We start from the raw sequence: 24,019 nt of genomic DNA, 5'->3' as shown, positions 1-24,019 counted from the left end.
CTATCTGGCATCATTTCTTTTGCATTCGATCATCATGAATGAGTCCCACACTGCCGATGAACTCCCAGTTAATTTATTTTTTTGTTTATTTGTTTTGTTTTTTCAGTTTTTTCTTTCATTTTGAAATCTACCGTACTACAGCTGCTGTGCTTTAGAAATGTCAAAGAGCTGTTCTGCAGGTGGGTGCCTGCTTTCTCTCAAGTTTCACAAGAGCTCTCCTGGTCAGATGTGTAGAAGGAGATCGGAGAAGAAGGCATCGTTACCTGAGGGCTATGGGTCCACATCTCAGACAGACGCTGCTGTTTAACCCTTGAGCAAGCTGACTCTCCCAGATTGTTCAAGTACCGTGGCCGGCTGTTTTTATGAAATGTGTTCTCATTTCGTACATGGGTGCAAATGTATGTCGCTTTGGACGAAGGAGTCAGCCAAATAAGTTTTTATTTTTATTTTATTATTAGTGAGAAAATAGGTATTTGAAAGCAAACCTGGTTACTTTCTTCTGCCCAGGTAGAAAAAGAAAGTGGATTTGATAAACGCATTTAAAAAGAAGTGAGACCAGATGAGTGTAGACAGGCTGAGTTATTAACCCTTAGAGGACACTGCAGTAATTAACAGTCCTTTAAATCTTTAATCTCCTGTGATAAAGGTGCTGTACATGTACATATATATACTCGCAGGAGTCAAAGATCATTCCAATACACAGACGAAACAAAGTGAACTTATTCCAGAAATGAACATCCTCTGCACAGTAAGTCACTTCAACCTGTGGTCTCTTAGCTTTGAAAGGTGGCTGTAATAGCCCATGCATCTTTTATTCATGGCACTTTAAATTTTGAGAGGCCAGATTTTCAAAATCCCTGTAAATATCAGAAATACCGGACACCCTTTAGGCCATTCTTACATTTTCATGAATTACTTGTTTATTCATACTTAATGCATAGAACTATAGTTTCAGTTTCAATCTGAATCCTTCTAGTGTTAAGAGTTTATTTTAAAAAGGCTATTGAACTATTTAAGTGGTTATTTAAGTTTTCAATACTTATCACATGTGGCTATTGTTCTACAGTTTATTTAGGAGAACCGTTATATTTAAATACATGCTTTGTAAATAGAAATGGGCATAATATGTGTAGAAAGGAAATGTAACAGAATAACGCTGTAGGGAAATTCCCATATGTTCACAGTGAAGTCTCCATCCATGCCTGACATTTGTGGCAGACCAGCTGTGGTTGAAGAGAGATTTATGTAAATATTCACCCTAAACTTTGCTTGGTTTTGTTTTAAAGTCTGAAGTGTATTCCGCATAGTACACAATAGCTTATTTAATCAAAGTGGTTTTATATGCTAGAAATCTGTCTATAATCTATACACAATTATATTACAGTTGTTTTCCAAGCAGAACATTACTGAGTTCGTTTGTTTTGCATTATACACGTTCTTGGCCTTTTCTTACACTTGTACTTTAGGATACACGTCATAAAACAGAAGAATAGTCTCTTGCAGCTATTGCTTTTAAAAAAAAATGTGATGTTAGTTTTAATTAGAGTGTCTCCTGATATTTAGGTTAACACGGAATGGGCCTGTTGTTTTGTTAAGCGAAGCACCGACATGGATGAAGAAGGTAACAATGTAGTGGAAAAAGTCTCTGGTCTGCGCCTGAAGACCGTAAGCAAACTACTGCATATTCTTAAATAAAAACAGCAGTCAAGGGCATCCTGACAATAGCACTGGCACAAACAGTTTAAATGCCATGAGTACCTATGACTTGGCAGTTGGCACCAAGTACATGGTTTGTCTACAGTGCACTGTGATCCCATTTTCAAGGGGTCTGCTGGATGGATGCAGTATTGCACACAATCATTTTAACTCAGATTGTGAGACAATAATTCTATGCTTTAAAAATTCTAGTTTTAAACTAAAACTAGCGGTGTTACTAAAACCCCAATTATTTTAATTGGGCTCTAGTCTCCACTCCACTCTTTTCCCCTTGGGTCTAGGGCTTTGGTCCTGTAGGAGACCTCATCACAAGACCAGCAGATCCCTGCAATCTTGTTGAATATAAATGATAACATGCCATCTTAGAACTGGTTTCAGGACTCCTGCTCGTTGTACACAGCGCGAGAACGAGTGAAACATCATGATAATCCTCTTTGCAACCGCAGGTGACATTTAAAATGTAGTTTTACAGGGGATACTTATTTGAAGTGCTCCCAATTTATCTTCATCTCATAGATTTCTGACTGTAGCATCAATTTCGGAAAGAATATTATATTGTTTTATTGCTTGTGCCTCTTCCCCTGAAGTTTACAGGCAAACTCTTGTTGATTGTCCAGCACATTCTTTTCAGACAATGTCCCTCAACAATTCTAAACCAAGTCTCCTGTTTCCTTCTTTATCTCCAGCTCCAGGTGGAAACCAGCCCCAGCCAAGACCCCATTCCCAAAGCCTGTGTGATCCTGCCAGGCTAGCATTCTGACAAAGACCATGATCTAGACCTACTTAACTGCAAAGCTGAAATCCTAACCACACAGCTGTGCACGTGCAGGGGGGATTGTAGCACAGTGGTTCCCAGCCCTGATCCAGGAGGAGCACTATGTCTTCTGGTTTTTGCTCTAGCTGAGTTCATAATCACAGGCTAATTGAGTTCAGTTTTACATCTGGGGCAGATCTGTAAATGCTTGCTTTGAGCTCTTAAAAGGTCAAAAGGGATTTTTAATTGGTATCAGAACTGGCCTCATTCAGGTGTGTCGCCTGAGATGTAACGAATTGAAGATCTGCTGAAGGGAGAATCGCTGATTGGGAGCATGTCTGACACAGTGTCATTCCCACCTGTGGCTGTACATCAATTTATAAACTGGTAAGGGCCGTGTGGTTCCAGCAAGCATGCTGAGAAGCGGCTGGCTGTAGCTGTGTGCGTGTGCTAAATGTGTTTGAAACAGTATCCTTGAAGTAATAGACAACTTAAATAAAAGTCTAAACAAGTAAGCAGATTAAGTCATCAATTAGCACTGGGGATTTAGTATTTCTTCCATCAAGAATAAATGGAATGGCAGCTATTCCAGGAGTAAAAACTACCTTGGAAGAAATGGCATGATCTTATAGCTGTAAATACACAGTTCGATACAAAGAGAACAATAGGGATTTCAGATCACACAAAATCTAGATTTCCCTTGTGACCATTTGCTGTTAAGGATTATTCGTCATTGACTTGTTTCGTTCGTGCTCAGTGATCAGAACTTTTTTGAAGCACTCGAGCACTTACATTCACTGCTAAACCACTAGAATGCAGAAACAGATTTAAGGAAGACTTTTGTGAAAACCCATTAAAGTTACATCCTAAGCTCAGATAGGTTTCTTTATTTAGCGAGGTAAAATTCTCTTTTAAATTACAATTTCTTCAACAACGGGTAAAAATAACATTATAACATTAAGCATATCCATGGGCTACTGCCTTAATGAAAAAAAACATCTATAATAATCTGTACATTCAGATATTATTTTAGGAGTCAGATATTTTAATAATAATCTTGCTCTACATAATCAAGCTTAAAATGGGATTCCAACAATGAACATTTCTGATTTACAAAAAAACGAACTAATTAGTACAACTCCTAAGTATTTTATTTTTAATAATGTCAGTGGTTTTGAATAATTACATTCTCATAAAAGAGCTGAGAACACCTTACCTTGTCTTGTTTTGGTTTGGTTTCAGGGTTGGAAGTCTGAAGTCTGCAGCAGACGATTACAGCTAAACCCGAAGACCTTTATGTTGAAGAAAAGCAGGTAATTCTGGAGACAAATTTGCTGAAAGACAAAACTCAAATCAGAACTACAGTACAGAAATTTAGGCTTGGCAAAATCAATGGTTTAGAACATACTGAAGAAGAAAGAAGGGTATAAATATCAGCCAATCAGATGAGAAAAACGTTTGCAGTTAATGACAGAAAATGATCAGAGCTGTCAAGGAAACCCCTAAAACAACTGAAACCTCTAAAATACAGAGCTGAAGTACAAAGGCTACACTGCAAGATGTAAACCTCTCATCAAGCCCAAGATCAGAAAAGCTAGATTAGAGTTTTCTCCAAATTCCCCTACAAAGATGAGTCACACAGATTTTAGTATAAAGATTTGTGGACAGATCAGACTAAAACTATCCTTTACGAAAGTGATAGAAAGTTTAAAGTGTGAACCACAATATATATAAGACATACACAGGCCTATGTAGAGAGAGTAGAGCAGTTTATTGCCATATGTACACGTACACTGGAATTCTTAATTGTGCTGATTTCTTGGAACATACACAGTATAACAGACAACACCACACCATGTAGACAGTACATTACAAACATGATAAATGTTGTGGGACAATAAATACACAGTGAGAAAAAACACAAGGTCGACCATGCTAAAAGTGCATAGTGTAGATGTGTATAGCAATATATATTCCTCTCTTTACTGTGGATCTCCAGGTATGCTGTTCAGATGAAGACTTTTTAACTTGAGGAAGAATCTCTGGCTTCCCGCAGACAGCCTCCTGTTTCATTTCAAACCCCTGTTTCTCCATTTTCACATTCTCAATCAGCTTCATCAACCAATTTAAATCCTCTTGTTTCCAGGTCCGACCCTGTCATTCATCCACTCACAGAAACTTAACCAGTACAACCCTCACCTACACCCTACAGTTTCCCATTCAAACCCCCGGTATCAGTCAATGCCATTAAATCTGCAGAAGCTGCATTGCTCTCTCCTCCTGCAGCTCCTAATATTGTAGACCCTGATGTTAAAACTGGACCCTGGCTAAGCTGCAAAGGACCCTCTATAATAATGGTATCCCATTTAAAAGAAATCCACCAAAGAAAGCTCTTTTTCCTCTGTATATCTCTAAAGTCTGTAACAAACAAGCTGCTGTCATTCAGCATACTTCTGCATCTGGCGATGATATCCTCCAGCATGCAGCAGGACACCAGTTTACAGAAAGCAACCCTACCAACCCCAGGACCATCCATTCAATCCTCACCCCCCTGTTTCTTCTTTTAACATCCTTCTTCACAGTCTGTCTCTGCTTTTCCTGATTTCTCTTACATTCTGGTTTCTCCTGCCTTTCCTGCTCCCTCTTGTTTTCCTAACACTCTTTCTTCTGCACCCTCTTTTGCTTCTGTCTCCAGTGTCCAGAGTGGCCTGTTGCTCCTGATACCATCGGCCCTGGATCTGTCCGGCGTCCTACTTCCAGCTTAGCTAGAGGACATCCTACACCATTTAAAGTCCGCTTTTCTTCCTGCCTCTTGATGCCACCTCCTCATCCCCGGGTTTGTCTGGCGTCCTACCTCTCGTCCACCAGCAGGCTTTCCACAGCCTTCTATTTTAAACTTTTGCTTTTCCTTGTGTCTCTATATCCCTAGCACAACCCTGAGTCCCCCCTTCTCGGACCCTGATTGTCCCAATACCACCTCCTCTGCCCCAGGTCTGTCTGGCATCCTACTTTCAGCTTGGGCAGTAGGCGTCCTACAGCCTCCTTCTGTCTCTATCCCCGTTCTTCAACATGGCCCAACATTCTTGGTACCTTCATCCCCAGTATCCTCCCTCTCAACCCCCACTGCTCCTGATGTCACCTCCTCGCCTCTGGTCTGTCTGGTGTCCTACTTGCGCCTAAGTCAGCATGGGAGTCCTACCATCTGGATCTTTCCAATTTCTCAACATAAAACATTCTGCATTCTTTTAGCATTAATTTAAAGAAACTTGGTTGCAGGTCTTCATAAAAATACATTTGAACCATTTCCATTGAAATGAATTAAGCATTTTTGTGGCTTTCTATATAATCGTTCAAATCACTGCATTCTTTTAGTATCTGACAATCCTGCTCTCTTTCTTTCTCCACTCGTGGTTTTGGGGTTAGTTTGTTTCCTTCTGGGGTTCATGCCTCCTCATCCTACAAACAGGGTGCCGCCCATTATCCAAGTGGCAAACATTCACAAAGCATCTGATTCTTGAATGTTGTTATCCCTTGGGAACTCAAGGTGTCAGCAGCAAAGGCTTGGCAAAGCATCTCGAATGACTGCAGAAATAGTGTGGTGAGTTTAATGGGTTACACATTATTGCCTCAAAGGAATATGAACCAAATACTGACTTGTAGACTCTGAAATCTGAATGTGTGTCAATACCAGAAACCACTGGGTTGAACAGAAACATTTTTGTGTTCTAATATAATAAAATGCATGTATGGGGTTAACCAAAAACAAAATGTGCAATGCACTTAGCATTGCTTAACACTTAATTGCTTAACTATTAAGCAAAAATCTGTCTTGAGTTTTCTGTCCCAATACATTTGGAGGTCGCTCCAAGACACAAATCACAGTGTTTAGCCCTAAAAGTGTATGAAAAAGCACTGTAGCTGCTAAATGCCTTGACTTCTTGTTAATTTATGAGGCTGTCAGATAACTGGAATCAGGAAAGATGATCCCATTTTCCTTCATTTATTTTGAGTCAAAGGTTCAGTTTTGGAAAACTTATTGCAGCTGCCAGTCATCGTACTCCCTTAATTTCTGTAGGTGGAAGGAGGTCGTGGCAGAGATTGACTTTTAAAGAAATCCAGAAGTTTTTTAATATTTTACACAATTTTAAATGAAGGGCATGAATCATAGATCAGAAGAAGACGAAAAAATCCATAGGCACAGGCTGGCTATAATGACCCTTCCCTGCCAGACATACCCACCTCTCCTCATTATAACTTTGAAACACTGTTTAGATACCAAAAGGGCGAATTCGTTAGGTTAACTTTCTTACTGCAAGTACAAAACACTCTATCTGCATGCATGATATGAATTAATGCAAGAGTTATGGTTTGCCTTTTTGTTCTTTGAAAGTGTAAAGAAAACCTCAGTTAACACTCTAAATTACTGTATCACAAAGCTGATTCCAGCGCCATGTGCCATCACACTGTCAGGTTTAGCTTTAGGTGATTCTATACGTAGCTTGGTACGTGTCCAGATTTCATAACTAGAAAAAAAAAGGCACCGTACGTTGGTTTAAAACATTCAAATACTGTGTGAAGGGCTAAACAGCAGTTTTACTTGTCGTCCCACCCTTCTTGCAAAGAAAGTCAAAATCTAAAGAATTCATTTTCAAGGTCAAACTGAGCCTGGAGGCGCTCGTTTCGTAAAGAGATGAAGTGGCAACTTTTGCAACTACAATTAGCCAGATCGTCCTCAAAGTGGATTATCGCAGAATCCCTCAACCTAAGATGTTTAACACACATTGCCAGGATGTAAAGCTTGGAGAAGAATACTCTGAAGGTAAATGTCGATTTCTTTCTGTGAGAACTGGAAATATTTACACCTCCATTTGACGACGTAATTGAAATAGCTTTTTTTTTTCAAGTGGCTTGAATTAAGGGATTGAACAAAGAGAACTGTCGACGATCAAACGCGTAATCGTCATCACTTCTTTATTCCTAAACCTTCTTACATAGGAGTAGTGTTTGTAGCGCGGATTCATTCGCCTACCTGAATACAGAGTGTATGTCGGAAGAAATGAATATCATCTCTTGGATGATTGCGCCAACCTGTGAGGGGCTTCTGTTCTCACGTTCAATATAGCAGGCGCGTCGCTTCTGAGCCACTGAAGGACCTGTTCTGCATTGTTTTAATTAGATTCGCCAGGGGATTGAGTGAAAGATGTACGCGTGTGCTGTTGGAACCCCCTATACAGACATAAGGAAATCTGGATTGATTGCAATGGTTAAAATGCAACAGATTTCAGAATACATGCATACAGAACCTAGTAGTAAAGGAAAATGTCAAAGAAGGATGTCTCCTACTTACTTAAATAGCGTACCCTGTACTGCATATTAAAACACTCCTCAAACAAGTTGTACCCCCTTCAACTGCAGAAAAAAAAATCGAGCTATGCCATTATTTAGTATAAACGTGACTGAAGTACAGTAAATTCAGAGCTAAATTAAAACCAAGACGATTTTTTACCCTACAAAGGTTTCAGCAATCTGCAACTCATCCCTGAAGCTTGGATTGTGTACAAGTACACTAGTCTCGTAAAGTATTCAAAGAGCATGACCCATATAACTAATATAACCTAATCTGGATGACAGTTTAATATGTGATGAACAGTAGTTATTTTATTTGCAGAAGTACCCCCCTCAGCTCTTGCAATTTGGTTTCTGCATGTCGAAAATGTCATTAGCAGGTTTTGGGAATCATTTACACGGAAGTGCTAAAATATTGCTTTCTAAAGATGCAAGCTCGAGTGCTACTCTAAAATACTTCAGGTTGATTTTTAGTGCTCTGTTTATCTACTTGGTCCTAAACTGTTCGTAATTTCTCACCAAACAGGTAGGGAAGCAGAGAGACTGTCAGAATACATATTTACTATGTTGTGGGAAGGACTGTTGTATGACCACGACTGTCAAAACTCTTGCACTGGCAGAATAAGATGCAGATCCCTCCAGAAACTGGTGTAACGCTGTGGTGGTTGGTAATTATTCTGGTAAGTAAAACCCGCCACTTTTTATAGGTCATTTTTCTTATGATGCGTCTTCAACCTCCAAAGTAACCTACAAATTTCTGTTGAAAAAAATTGAGTCTGTTTGGCAAATAACATCCTTTAGAGCCACATTGCTGATGGCTGCCAAGATGAAAGTGGAGAGTAAAATTACTTTCCGAGCTGCCTGTTTGCTCATTGTTGCCCACTTATATAAACTGACCCGGCTACTCATTTTCCTCTCTAGAAAGAATAGCTAAACCGCAGCAGGTGGAACAGCAGAAAGCACTAGCATTTTTTTAAATAAAAATAATTCTTCATCATGGTCATCCAACATTCCTACTTCTCTCCTGCCAAATTAGCAAACACATAAATTGGCCAGATGATAGATTTTCCTGTTTAAGACCATGAACAATGAAATATGTTTATAAGATACAGATTCAGTGTGTTTATTGTAATTTCTACATCAGAACTACCAAAATATTGATCTTTTATTCTGTAAGTTCAGTTGTTTTTAGCAGACGTAAATCATATTCATTGTAAAATAACTTATAAAGCCATTTACTCTAGTGGAGTATATACAGTATTAATTACACACTGTACTTATTAATATAATTATTCATATACTTTGTTTTTTTTCAGGTAAGTGTGTTTCTGCTGGCCTCCTGGTTTTGTAGGCCTGTAACTGCGGCCTGTGAGAACACACTTTTGTGGGCACAGTGAAGGTGAGTGTGTCCCATCACCAGACCCAAGAGGCTGTTGGGAATCCTGAATCCCAGGAGCAGCTGTCTGCGGGATCATGAAGTAATGACCATTCCTCCTCCCACCACCATATCCCTAGAAACAAACCAAAATTTGGGAAGATTGATCAGGGTCCTCCCTTTAAATTCCGCTGGTAGGACATGCACAATTTCTGCTCTAATGAGAGAGAGAAAAATGGTTGTTCCCACCCGATAATATGCAGGTTCTACATCCGCACTTTCAGATCTCAGAAGCAGCAAGAACTGTGCAGTTGGACATGCCTTCAACCTGCAGGGATGGCCAGCGGGTTATTAGGAGACCACTGATGCAGGGATTTCGAAACACTTGATCCTCTTTCATCCTGAGCACTAAAGCTAGTGTTTTGCAAGAGTAGTGTTTTGCAGCTAACTCAATACATTTAGCAAAACACAAATATGGTACAAATCTTTACAAATTTAAAGGAGGCCTCTAAGATCTGCTGGACTGTGGCTCTCCAGGATCAAATATAGTTGGCTACTTCCCAGTAAATGTGATGCACTTAGATTAAAAATGAATTATTCTTCTCCAATATTCAATGTTCCTTGTTGTTGGAAAATGGTGAAGGCAAGCAGAGTCGAAGCTCAGTTTTTAATTATTGTGTTGTTTTTGGTCATGGTTTATTTAAATATAAGGCGCTTCTTATTCTTTACGCAGAAAGAACCAAAATCAATTTGGTTAAAAATACAGACTGGTAACAAGCGAATAAAGGGAACAAGAGTGCCACCCTCTGTACAAAAATGTGTAGTACAGGTCATTCACTGTACTGTAAAGTCCCAGATGTGCTGCAGTGTACAGAAACGACAGTGCGATACCTTTGCCTTTAAATATCCTTCATGTATCGCTTTATTTTTTGCGTCAGTTTGCTTTATTTCACCCTGTACAATCAATAGCTTTTGACGGCAGTTCCACGCCATTACCGCCAGATGGCGCTAAACACCTTTTCCCTCAACCCGTAGAGAAGATGTCGTGTCGCACGCAATTAATTAATTACATTGGCCTAAATTAGTAGCAAAGTATAACATTTCTGGGCGATCGAAATTTCGATTTGATGGCAGTTTATTTTTTTACTGTATACTGTTACTTCACATTTGTATGCTAGCCTCATTTATCACTATTAAAACACAACCCTACCCAAGTGTTTCCTCTTTCGGAACCTTTCACCTAGCGAAGAACAAAGCAGCTGGCCAGGATTCAGTTTCCTGGACGCTTAACTTCTGTTTTTGTTTTTTTGTTGGTTTTTTTTTTTTGGGGGGGTCGAATGGTTTCGATACGTTTTGATTGTTGAATTTATCGATATTGTTTTAAATGAGACTGTTGTTATACGTGAGATAAAAGTGGTTATTAACATTTAACGAAAAGAGGTCACGTGTAGTTGTGAGTGTATTTATGTAGTTGAATGTTGTTCATAAGTTGAAATGACTAGAAATGAAATGAAAGTCCTGTATATAACTTGTTTCAGGATATTTAGGATTTGTTTTTATCTGGTTGGATAAGAGAAGAATAAGAAACAGAATTCACCATGTCTCTCTGTGAACCTGTGAATTTACGATTGTTGGATATTCCAGTTTTACGTTCTCAAAGGACTCTTACACTGTACAGTGTGTACATATGCTTTATTACATACGTAAACTCTTTCACGCACAGTTTTATGTGTTTTAAGGAAAATGAGTGACATTCATGTAATGAATGAGAAGAAATGCTGAAACTCGAAATGCAGTTTCTTGAAAGCTTTGCAGAGTGTGCACCTTTTAAGGGACTAAAATTAAAAATTCTTTAGCAGCACACAATTCACATCTCTCTGGGAGATGAACTCTGACCAGTGCCCGCCTCCCTTCTGCAGTGTCTGTCTGTTCTGTCTTTTGATATGACTTTGCACTCCCCCCCAGGCCAGAATACCGTATTCACAGATCCTTCTCTTTCAACTGGTGGGACTCTTTGGTTAAGATCAAGCCATTATGGGTTAAATTATATTGTGGATTAGGAGACACTTGGCAACAATGCAACAACCACAGTGTAGCTGAAAGAAGTGGAAGAAGGTACCGAATAAACACATTCACCTTTCTTGGTGGTGAGGAGGGTGAATACTGGCATCTTCATAGTTTGTTAGGTAGCCAACACTTACTCTACTTACCTATGGTCTTTGACGTGCTGTAAACATTAGTCTAGATTTAGAACATTACCTAAGACCAATGCTTACAAATTCTAGAGCTCAAAACTCATTAATGATTTGAGTGTCACAAAAGAGAGCCCAGTGTGAGAAATTAGGAATTGCACATATCTGGAAGAAAATCAACAAGGACATTATCAGCACTATCGGTTTGTGCAAAACATTTATTTCAGGATGTTCTCAAACACTTACTGTATATGATAAAGAAAGCAGTATTTTAACAAGTGTTATAACAATATCCTGTAGGTGTCACCAGCATTGCTGACCAGCATGCAAGCTGCCATTAAACACAGTATTGTACAATATTTAAGTCTTTAAGAAAAACATCTGAAATGCACTATACACAGTTCTTGAAGTCCATTTTCTACATTAGCATAACAAGGAACAACAAATCTCATGATCATAAAATTGATCTTGGCTTTGATTGGACGGGGTATAATATTAAATAGAGTCCCTTAGGTGGCAAACCGCAATTGTTTTTTAGCACAAACAAGTCCAGGACATAGCGCGGCACCCCATCATCACAGTTCACGTTGTCAGAAGATCCGACTCATCCTCTGGGCGTGATTATCATCAGTGCTGCTACAGCACCCACAGCAGCAGGCAGAACAGATACTGGCAGATCACACCGAAGGAAAGTAGCTAATGCCCATCTCCTTGTTTCTGTACTGTAGAACATTAAACAGCCAATGCATTTGTCAAGCAGCAAGTTTGGTTTTACAAGATGGAAGTTCAGGGCTGGTCTGGCTTGTAATTCTACAAAAGAATATAGATAAAGAGTCTAGTAACGAACATTCATTTGTCTGAATCCAACTCCCTCTTTCCCTTGTTTACCTCCCACTGTTTAACAGTTTCTGTCCAGGACACAGTGGGAGGCCCACGACTACAGTTGAACTTAAAAAAAACAAACTCTTAAAACCCTTCCATAGAAAGGTGTGCCTGTCTAATGGCCACTATTTCACAGCATGCTTTGAGACTGCAGGTCCTGTCAAGGGATGGTTGTACTATACGTATATTAATTTCCCCAAAGTTAATTTTGATGGTTATCATGCTAGAGAACTTGAAAAGGTAAAAAATAAGAATGATGCTTTACAAAACAAAAATTACACTTTAAGATTTGAACAGAATTCCTATACAATTGCAGAACACATTTTAGGCAAATGCATGTACAAAGGGATTCCCAAATTTTGCATTGTGTGCATGCAACAGAGCTTTTTTAAGATGCCAAAAACTGTCGCCTGCAAATCTCGCCACCAAACATGATGCTTCCTGAAGACCTTAGCTGGAGAAAAAAGAAATTAAGTACACATTTATCAATGGTCTCACAGGGTTTGGCCTAGGGTGTTTTTAACCCAGCTCCTAGTAAGTGATGCAATGGTTACAGCTTCCAAATAAATATCTTTTTGTTATGGGGGCAGGTCATTTAGACAGGACTTGTGTGTGTATGTGTGTATGAAAAGAAGCAGGGTGTGGGACAGTTTCTGGCACCATTGCATTATACTCTGTGCATCCATCTCATATATCAGGGGTCTCCAACCCTGGTCCTGGAGAGCTCCAATCCAGTTAAGTCTTATAAGGTCACCTGTTTTAAAGACTGGCTACACCTATAAGCTTTTGCTGAAGAAAATTGTTCAATTTAGAGAATTCTGGTCTTTGAGGACTGAAGAATAATTCAGTTCTAGGCCTAAATTATCTTTAAATGACCTGTTGAACAACATGGAATTGTTACGTATCTTTAGAAATTGCTGATTTAATTGCTACCTACAAGTGGATTAGGGCTTTCCAGGAGCAGGGTTGGAGATCCCTGTCACAGACTGATGAGACATTGATAACCGGTGACTGGAATAAGACAACTTTTCTCTGTACTGTACAGTAATCTCTTCACAGCTTATTTGATTTTCACCGTCTCCAAAACATTTACTGCTTCTCCTAATCTCTCGTCTTTTTATATAAATCCTTATTTCATTACAATCAGTGTCCACAATATTCTTGTGCTGAAAAAATGGTTGAAATTAATTGTTTGTAGAATTTGCTCTGTACATACCAAATCACAATTTAAAAGGAAAGGGGGCATCAATTTCTGCATTTTTTAGAAATGATAAACTAATTAGGCATTTCAAAGTTTGATAGCAAATATCATCAGTCTAGTATGACAAGAATACCATGCAATCAAGACCAGCAGACAGTTTATGTATTAAATTTGTCTTTGCAAAAAATGCATACCTAGATAGCCGTTTCCTGTACCATAAGTGCAGTATATACATGCAAAAAAAGGTTAACAGTGCAGTAGTGTAAAAAACAACCCAATACTTTTTTTCTTTGGATCTTATGAATATGTACACGTTCCTTACAAATGTCAGCCAGTAATTCAGTTGCCTCATTTGGGAATGTTCCTGTCTTGTGAAGATGCTGAAATGGGGAAAAAAAAATACATTACTGATAACTGTTTGCGGAAAACAAGTGATCACATTATTTATACTGATCGATTCTAAACTTTACCCTCACAGGCATATTTCAGTAATTTACAGATTGTCCATCTTTTTTTTTTTAATGTTCATCTAAAGTAATACTGGTGTTAAAATTGTCACAAATCCAAAAATCAGAAATAATTTTTGCTACAAAATAACAAGCTATAGACGTTTCTTATGCATTCATTTAATAATTACTGGTACCTGTCAGATCTCTGAATTTTCTTTTTGCTTCAGCTCGTTCTTCAGAGTCAAAATACCAAACAGTGATAGCATACCTACAGCAAATAAAAACAGACCATTTAATGAAACACCCATGGAACTATTCTAGCGACTCCTTCTTTAAAACTTTAGGTTGGCCGTACTGATTTGGTAGTGGAAAACTGCAGTTCTTCTGAATTATGCAATTCAATATTTAAAATAGAATATTTTCTATATAGGAACTTACATTCATGTAGAACCACAAAAATAATTTCCTTTCCAAATGTTCGATAAACATGCTTAAAATCGTTTTAACAATCTCCTTACTCACCGTGTAGAGTACGAGGGCTGGACTTCATGAGGGTTTCGTCGGTCTGACCAGAAGAATAATAATCTGTCAAAAACTGGCTCTATGTCAGCTACATAAGACTTTCCTTCAGGGAATATTCGCAGTATTCCACCATGTTCCTGGAAAAAAATACTATTTTTTAGAATTTTGGTTGATGTGACAGCCCTTTCAAAACAGTTAATGAAGCTCCTAGTCATATATAATATTTGTAACTCTAAATAATAATTACATTTGCATAGTCTCATCAAAAGAGAACAGTGAGTCATTACACACGTTACACATAAAAGACAGGAATATCTGATACAGTAGAAAACATAATTACTTATCCTGCATAATGTTGTTTTCATCAATGTGCTTAAAAATAAATAAAGCACTGAGACCAGAAAAGAAATTTACTGGAAACAAATTAAAATAAATCTGGATCATCAAGTTCGTAAGCAAAGCTTCAAATCTGGGATCTTACCTTTGCATCCCAGTTCTTGTTCAGGTAGTAAATGCAGGTCACACAACGTCCATCCGCATTGGGATTGTCTACGTGCTTCACATACCCAGTTCCATTTCCTGGGTAACAGGCTACCATGGCCTGCGCAACAACAACACAACAACAAACCCACGTTAAAAAGGGATAAACTGAAACCATAACGGACATCAAACAGAGATAGATTTGCCCCATAAATGTAATACAATAGTTAAAGAAAAAAAACTGCAAACGCAGTTTACAAGCTCCCTCTAAAACAAACCAAAGAGGGTTTTAATAAGACTTTTTGAAAAACTACTGTAGTACGTTACAACTTTGAGCAAGAAGAAGTATGGTTCTTGGTCTGGAGCATTCAGCTGATGCTTTTTTTTTACATTCTAAACATCTCCTGTGGATTTCCAAAACACAACAACGAAGGAAAAAGCTTATAAAAATGATTTTAAGTGATCTGTCTGTTTTGTGTGTGCAAATGGGTAAAATGACCTCCTGGAAGGTACTGATGAGCAGCGCCTGTAAAGGACTGCATGCTCCCCCAGCAGGGGCACTAAAATTGAGGAAGATGTCAAAAGGCTCAAGTGGATTGAATCTTCAAAGCTACGCACCTAACCCGGCTGAGACATGCAGCTGAATATGAACGTGCAGGTAACAGGAAGTGGCTCTTTAATACTCATGAGTACGTGCACTCAGTCACAAGCTGAAAACCACAGAATGAAATCCACTCAGCCACCACCAATAATCTCAACTCCAAGTCTGCAGATAAGGGATTCACAGAAAGCCACCGTGAAGTGTGAAAAGACAGCCCCTGTGGTTCTCCTTTACCACAGTGGGTCGGTAGCAGTCTCATGAAAGCCAATGAAGTCTTGCTCTGTCACCACTACAATTCCTATCCAGTATATCCAGCAAGAAGGACCAAGCAGAAAAACAGGCCTATCTTGATGCAAGAGTTTAGCCAGATAAAACTCTCTTTTCACACTGACTTTGGTTATAACGTTTAGAGAAGAGATACACTATCAGAGCAGATCTGTGAGTGGAAGTTTAGACTGTAAAGGAAAAAGCTGGAATTTGGCCACCAGCTGGTGCTAAACGTTCATAATCAATATCTAGAGAACACAGCCTTCGATAAAATTGCACTCTCGCTGAGGAACCCGTATCACTCATGTGGAAAGTTCTTTCTGGCAGAACACGAGCACTTTTAGAGCCTCTAGGCGAGTCACATCCACAGGAAGAGTATGCCAACGCTGACTGCACTTTCTATAAGGCACGTCATTGTTCTGACTGTTGCGTTTATAAAGACAGAAACTACTTCATTCAATTGTAAAAGCACTACTCACACTACAATACCTATTACACCTTCAAGTATAAAATCAAGTACTATCTCTTTAGCAGTGAAATTAAAATCTTAACCAGTGGTATCACGGAACCCATTTAGAACTAACTTTACCTGAAATAATGAGTGCAATTATTTAGTGCAAACACATTGGAGAGTACATCTGACTGTCGTCTGTTAAAGCACCCCTCAATATTTGTCAGAAGGCTACATTTTGGTATTTTTAAAAAAGACAAAATTTCACAACTTTCCTCGTTTGTTTGTTTGTTTTTTCTTTTGCCCAATTTTAGACCAACTGGCATGCAAAAGAACAGAACAGTCTTCTCTGTAATAAAACTGCTGTATGGAATTAAAACAGCCGAGCCACTAATGTAATGACCTACTAGCCTGGTTGCAAATGTGCTCTTTGCAAATGAAAGATAATTATGATGAGTCTTCAGGTGGACCATGGTTTTTCATGTGCCAGAATTTACCTAGCTTTTATGCTTAGTGACACAGCAGAAAGTTGTACATTGCCACCAGACATATTTAATAGCAAAAATGTAAGTAATTTGTGAGTACTTGTAATTGATGGAAGACACGAATGCCCAGTCATAGTGATATTTTCCATTTGCGGGGTGTGGGAAGGACTTTTATCCTTGCCATCCACAGTTTTCAGTGCCAGAGAATGTCGCAGCAGGACAGCCGATTTGTCTGTGTGTTAGACGCCCAATCTTATCACAACCGGAAAATTACTATTCCCAGAAGCAATAAAACACACCAGGCCAGGAACTAGCAGTGAGCTCTGCTAGTGAAAACAGTCTTCGTTGGCTTTGAAACAGTAAATACATTTAGCTTTCAGGATACACAAGAAACATGCAACGCCCAGATACCATCAGATTAAAGACTTGAGTGCTATGAAAAAAAGACAGCATTTCTACTGTCCACAAAACATAACATTGTGTTTAGATGTCACAAGCTGCTAACCAAGATAATATTTAAGTTAATGCAATGTCCTTCAACATTGTTCCTGATTAAAAGTAAACACTTACATTTCAATTTGCAGGTTTTTCTGCAAGCTCACAGTCCTTCTGTCTCATTGTGAGCTGCAGACCTTTTAATGCGATAGTTTAAATACATAAGATAGTTTTGATAAAAACTGCATTTCGCAAATAAAGATGACATTAAACGTGATAACTATGCAATCCCTTACTTGAATATTTTTTCAGGAATATTGTCCTAAAATTCAAGACTTATACATGAAACTTTGCAAAAATCACTTTATATATTTTAAAAGAACAATAAACTTGTTCCATATATTTAAATGCCTGTATATCAGTTATAAACCTACAAAGAGTAGAAAAACCAGCTGAACATTGTGCTCCAGTAAAACAATAGTAAAAGAATCAATTTTGAGCAGTTATAAAAGTACTGCAAAAAAAACAACAACAGAATGCCACTTCTGAACACCTTACTGTCCAAAACTGCACATGAAAAATATGATTTAAGGAAGCCCAACGATCACGATGAAGAACAAAAGAAACAAAATAACTTGTTGGCGGTATTGTTCCTCACTCTTTCTGAAGGACGTTTTCCGGTTGATCTACCCAGGAAAACAGCACAAGCGATTGCGATATTGGGAGCTAAGGGGCCATGTCATTAATTACTTCCATTCAGGATGCACATATTTAGCCTGTCATTCCCAGAATGTGTAAACAGGCCATGAAGGAGAGTGGCGAGGGTTGAGCAGTGGGGGGAGGGGCTGTCCTGGCCTCCTGCCAGCCCGCTGAAGGTTTAATGACAGCGCTACGTGCAGAGCGTGAGGCTGCTGCAAGCCAAGAGCTCGCGAAACTCTTGCTCAGCACACCGCCCCCTCAGCGCAGCGCACACGGCACTCCCAGGAAGTGACGTCCTGCGTCAGACATCAACACAAGGCAGAAGTCAAGTCAGGTGAAGAGCCGGGCCCAGGCCAGGAAAAGAACAAAAACCGGGAAATCTGAAGAAGCTTGGTAAATATCCCGGAGAAGAGCTCATCATCCCTGCTGCTAGGAATGACTGGATTAAAATCGTGCACTTTTAAAAGGATCTGTTTAATTAATTATATTTAATAGCTCCCTTAATACTACTGCAGCACAATACCAAAAATACCACTAGAGAAGTACAGACGTAATGATCGTTTTTTTTCCAGTTGTTTTAAGAACTTAATGCCCTCTTCACCTTGATGTTACATATATCTCATGGGTTCTAAAGAGTTACATTGGAAACCAGAAGCCTGAAAAGGCAAGTTCAAGATGGTCTTAGCTCTGCATATTCAGCTGCTTCGTATCGGAATTAAACTTAGCAAGATTGCAGTTGCAGTTGTGGTTCACCCATTCTTCTCATTACCCCGGTGTAATGCAAAAATGTAAAACTAATGGATTTAGACATGCAGATCTTTGCAAGAGCAGCACAGTGACGTGACAGTCAGCAGTGCTTGTTCTTAAGCCCTGGGCTTGATTCCTGTCCGAGGCACCCTCTCTGTGAAGTCTGCATGTTCCCTCCATGAGAAGCAGGTTTCCTTCCTCTCCCCCAGGACATGCTGGGCATGAGTGTGTATCCAGGGGTCAGAGCCTCGCACCCTGTGCTTCCTGACCGGGCTCCGTGCTGCCAGGGCCCTCACCAGCTGTAAGCCACTTCCCGAAACTGGATGAATCAGTGCTTCATTTGGAGTGTGTAAAGATCTAAAATGCTGTGAATCAGAAATCTACAACGTGCCAATCCTTCCGGACGCACAAAACAACTCCTGCATTACTCCTTTCTCATCAGAAAAGACGTATATTACTATGACTTGATATAAGATAAATGCTGCAATGATGTATTCTTATCACATTGTATGTAAACCAAAACTTTCTTTCTGTCCTTTATTTGAAAAGGGCGGTTGCCGTCTTTCTGTTTGGAGAGGGATTCTAAATCCTGAGCAGAACAGTCAATATATTTGCGACGCCCGTCAAACCGAAGAAACGACCCGTAAACGAAACGAAACTTTGGGCTTTTCGTGAGTCATGTCTCCCTCCGCACTTGCACGAACTCTAGCGATTGCAAAAATGCAGCGTGATTGCTCATGGAGCTGGTAGAGTGCGAGACCTCTTCTTGCGGCCGGGCTGCTGGCTTCCCGTGTGTGTAAACAGAAAAACAGAACTATCTCCAGTGTCAGAAGTCACGTACTGCTGACAAGACAGGGGCGCGTTTCAGGAGGCGCGCTTTCTGGGCGGAGTTCCGCGTGCGTGCGTGCGTGCACGTGCGCTCTGCCATCCACAGGCACACCGTCATCACGGGGAGCAGGGCGAGGGTCTGTACCTGCTGGATTGTTTTAATCAGCTCCTTTAGGTTAGATGCAATACTAAATAAACAGGGTCGCTTTAAGAGTTGCTATCGGGAATGTTATTTTGCCTTAAACTTTAAGGCGGATACCTGTTTTTGCTGGGAAAAAAAAACAGTACTCTGAAGCCTGTCCCTTCTGCCTGAGCAGTAAGACGCTCAGACGAGATGGTGCCCAGGGTAATGGGTTATTCCTCGTGCATTAACACGCGCTACGCGCCTCGACAGCCCAGCTCATCTCCCGATGCTCGCGTCTTGAGTTGCTTCTAAAACTCTGGAGCAGTCATGCATTGCAAGTGTCCTAGGCTAACATGACACCGGCATCATTAAAGTCAGTCTAGCATAGAAGCATGTGCAAAATTCAGTGCTCTCCACCCAGAGCGGTCATGATTCAGATGACAATCTTTTAGATTCGCAGGGACCCGTAGCCCGCTCTAACCCCTCCACAAAAGCAATGTCTTTGCACGTGTTGTTACCTTAAATATTTTCATTTGGCTGTGCTGTCAGGAAGCATATACTCTATGCTCAGAACTACCGATAAACGCCTCTCTACATACACAAAGCATTCCTTTATGTGTCCCTTTATGCACAAACAGATATTAAAATGCAACAAATACTTGTGGTTTCGCCTAATCATGTTTGCATATATTCGTCTGGAGTCGCACAATTTCTTTTAGGATAAAAAAAAACTTACTTCTGCACACCAACGCGTTGACTTAAATATGAGATCTTAATAAGGGTCTTAAAGTGAGAATTTGCGTTACGACTGTTATTGCACAAGAACTCTCGATGCTGTGTGAGTGGAGTGCACAGAGAGTGACCCCTGTCAGGGCTGACAGCAGCTTCTCCGATATTCAAGTGATCGAGACGAAGGGCTTAGCTGGCATCGTGCACAGACAGCTCCGAAGTCAATCCGGGATACCGAACCAGAGAGCTGCATACTTAGGAAAGTATGTTACTGTAACCACAGAGATTTCACGCTCAACAGTACACCAGTCCAGCACAGTGCACACCATGTTATGGGTTTCCAAACACAGATCGAAATAATTCATAGATTCGTCTCGGAAGCCCAATGTAAAGCGCTTGTGTACACAAGTCCTCGTTTACCATCCCTGGAAACTCAACAGACGCTCTGATCCGTTGAAAGGTCACGGGTTAATTGCTCAGTCACGTACGTGCGCTTCCTGCGAACCGTTCAGTGTTTGTTTACGGCTGGTTACGGGCACCGATAAGATCACGTTAAAGTGCGATTCCAGGGACTCACCTTCGATCGCTCCCTGATGGTGCTCTTCCCCAGCCTGCCGGCGCAAAGCGTGACGAGTTTGTCTATGAAAGAGAGGAGGAAGCTGATCGCTTCGCAGCCCTTTTCTGCTCCGCTGACCCAGGCGATCTTGTCGCCCCTGATGTGCCTTCGAGAAACGCCGCTCCGGCGGCCGGCCAGCTGCCCGTCCTTCAGCAAGTCCGAAGAGTGCATCTCCTTCACCTGCTCCAGGACACAGTCGCCCACGACTTCGCCGAGGAAGTTGTCCAGATAAAAGAAGCCTTGATCTAGCAGGCACGGCACGATGTGGTCCAAAGCCAGCTTTTCTAGATCCAGTTCCATAATATGCTGTAGCAGAGGCATCTTCCCCCCCGCCGCAAAAAAATAAAAATAAAATCCGAAGTCTAGATAACAGCAGAACAACGCAACTACAGTACTTTCATCGCAGTCCGATTCGCCGATATAAACGAGCTCGCCCCTAAAAACACCTTCCAACTCCTTTGGCGGTGCTTAACTTAGGCTGATAAAAACGTCACCGTGCAGCCCAGGAGGACAAACAAGACACATGTGCTGAACTTTGTCCTGCCTGCCTGCTTGCCTGCTTTTAAAGTCCTCGGCGGGGCTGTGTTTGGCGAGGCGGGTCGGAGCGGGGACGTGCGTGATGTGTGGTACCTCTCTCCGGAGGCGGGGCCGCGCGTCTTCAAACGCTCCCGCTGCGCTCTCAGTGAAACCCAGAGGCCATCCCAAAACACAGGCAGCCCCCCCTGTGCAGAGACCGACCGTGCTTTGAATATGCGCGAAGGTGCCGGTAACTAAGGCGCCCTGCTCCTATTGACTGTCCACCAGCCGCTACAATGTTTGTATTAATGGCGAAGTGACGCTGCTACTCCAGGTCACACAAGATCTGGACCTTCACAGCTTGCGAGTCTCCACCGCCTTGTTTTCCCCTCACAACGCAGGGGTACCGTGCTTTGATTTCTGCTGATAACCTGGTGATGAGGTCAACACCATGTGCGTGTTGTGTTTTTTTTTTCTCCCCCCGATCCCAGCCGCGGGGAGTGTCCTCCGCCAATGGGGAGGTCGCCGGGCGCATGTAGCCGGAGCCCCACGGCCGGCCCGCCCGCTGCCTGTGCGCTGTCCGCTGTCCGCAAGGGTGCAGGCGCCGGCGAAACCACGACATGTCCCACACCAGCGAGCCCGCAGAGCGTGCGGCACGTACACCCCGAAAACAGATCACGGAAGCGTGTCTCCACCCACGAGTGGCTAATGGAAGCGGAGTGAAACTAATTGGTTGCTCAGTTCATTCAACTAAATAACGGGGGCTTGTTGCGGTTCACCCATTCTTCTCTCGAGAGTGTGTTTGTTTTATTATTTTCAGAACCTAGGCCCTTGTGACTGTTGTGGCACTATGAAAGTGATCTTTATTAATATTACTAAAAAAACGTGTTACTTAGGAAAGTAAATCTGGCCTTTGATGGTAGCGTTTTTTGGTGACCAGGTTATTTTAAGCAGTAATAATCCAATCCACAATTCAAGGAAATAGTTCAAAAACCTTTCCCTTTGAAAAAAAAAAAGTAGTACTTTCTACCTCCTTATGAGCACAGACATATTTCGTCTGAATGTTAATTACTGGTAAGAACCGGCAACAATTTTACAAATAACTTTGAAGCTTTGAAGATGTTTCTTTAGTCATATCGTTCTGACGTGGTAAAACGCGTTATAACTCTCGCCTGCCTTCGCTACATTCCCCGCACGCACACGTGTGTGGATTGTACACGTGAGGCACGAATACAAGAGCGCACTGCGTGGAAGACAAACCCACTGTCAAGATATCCACAGACAAGCCGCCGGAGGGGGGAGTCACGTGAAGCCCACGAATCAACGGGTTATGCTTTGATTTCAATCATGGATCATTTTATTGTTTTATTTAAAAATACAGAGCAATACACAGTTTCCATCCAAAGGGGGGGCCCTAAAAACACCATTAACTGCAATTAACTAACTGAAGCAGGAAAACCAATCGAGCCGCAGGCACCGTGGTTTAACCTCTGGGTTCGTGACACGCCGGCTGAAGTTACAGCGCTCAAACAACGCAGCGCAACGACGCGCACCAGCCTGCATGTTGGCGGCCGAGAGTGACCACTCACCTTGTGTCTCCCTCTGATCGTGTAGCTGCCCAGCTTGCCATCGGCGAACGCAACGAGTCTGTCCATTCGCGACAGGAGAAAGCCGATGTTTCCGCAGCCGGGCTCCGTCCCATCCACCCATGTGATTCTGTCCCCCCGAATCGACTGGTTCTGGCCACACGTCCCGCTCGCCAGCTCCCCGTGCTGAAATTCCCCACTCTGGTGGAGCCTCAGGACTTCTTCGAGAATTTTACCCCCGGCTGTGCTGCCGAGGAAGTTGTTCACTATGCACAGACCGTACGAGTTCATGCACGGTGCGATGTAGTGCAGGACCAGTTTGTGGGAGCTGACCCGTCGTCTGTGCTCTCTGCCGGGGGCAGGTCGGTAACTGTGGGGGGTGCAGAGCGCGGGCGGCGTGGTCTTGCCACCCGTGGCGTGGACAGTGCCCACAGGGTTTGTAGAACCAGTGCACCTGATCGCTGACGATCCTTCCCCGGGCTCCTCTCTCGAAAACTCACCCCCCTCTGCCCCGGCGTTTGCTGAAGCGCGCTCTCCCAGGGATGTTGCCATTTGCCAGTAAAACGCCATCCACCGGACACCATGCTCGCGTGTTCGCAGCGTTACGAGGAGGCTACGTGGAAAGGGCCATGTTTCAAGCTCAGGCAATGCCCTCGCCACCTCGGGCGCGCTCACGCGTGTGGGACGTGAGCGGTGCTCGTTCACGATGTGGGCTGTACGAAAAGTTGAGCTGCTGTTGGAAGAGTCTTCTAACCAGTTTGGAACTGTTTTTTATTTGGGGGGGGAAGGGGGATTAGTTTATGTTTTAAAACATTAAACGGGTGACATTTCCTGATATTCTAATACGCTTTTCTGCGTCTCAAAGCGCTCACCTTGAGACACGAGTAAAAAAAAAAAAAAAAAAAAACACAATAGTTTCACCCGGTTAAAACAAAATCATAACCAAAAATTCCACGAGAAAAAAAAAACTTGAGCGAAAATATCGATCTTCGGGTGGGGATTTTTAACACGTCCACAG

General features: G+C 41.5%; 1 protein-coding gene and 1 long non-coding RNA gene across 2 annotated transcripts; one reads left to right on the top strand and one right to left on the bottom strand.

The window, feature by feature from the left end:
* The first annotated feature begins 6,809 nt into the window (after nucleotides 1-6,809).
* On the top strand, nucleotides 6,810-11,480 carry LOC148653086 (uncharacterized). The gene is made up of 3 exons (XR_015941590.1): nucleotides 6,810-7,289; nucleotides 8,343-8,496; nucleotides 9,133-11,480. It is a non-coding gene; the product is annotated as an uncharacterized LOC148653086 (long non-coding RNA).
* A 103-nt stretch (nucleotides 11,481-11,583) lies between these two features.
* egln3 (egl-9 family hypoxia-inducible factor 3) lies at nucleotides 11,584-23,714 on the bottom strand. Its single transcript, XM_088647616.1, has 5 exons — nucleotides 23,005-23,714; nucleotides 14,919-15,038; nucleotides 14,438-14,574; nucleotides 14,110-14,183; nucleotides 11,584-13,846 (listed from the first exon to the last, which is right to left on the bottom strand). The coding sequence occupies exons 1-5, from the start codon at nucleotides 23,569-23,571 to the stop codon at nucleotides 13,815-13,817; spliced, it is 930 nt and encodes a 309-aa protein (XP_088503742.1). The 5' UTR covers nucleotides 23,572-23,714; the 3' UTR covers nucleotides 11,584-13,814.
* Nucleotides 23,715-24,019: the final 305 nt, after the last annotated feature.

This window comes from Lepisosteus platostomus, chromosome 10 (genome assembly GCF_059453375.1).
Source record: "Lepisosteus platostomus isolate fLepPlt1 chromosome 10, fLepPlt1.hap1, whole genome shotgun sequence".
Lineage (NCBI taxonomy): Eukaryota > Metazoa > Chordata > Actinopteri > Semionotiformes > Lepisosteidae > Lepisosteus > Lepisosteus platostomus.
This window is presented reverse-complemented; position numbering and strand designations above follow the sequence as displayed.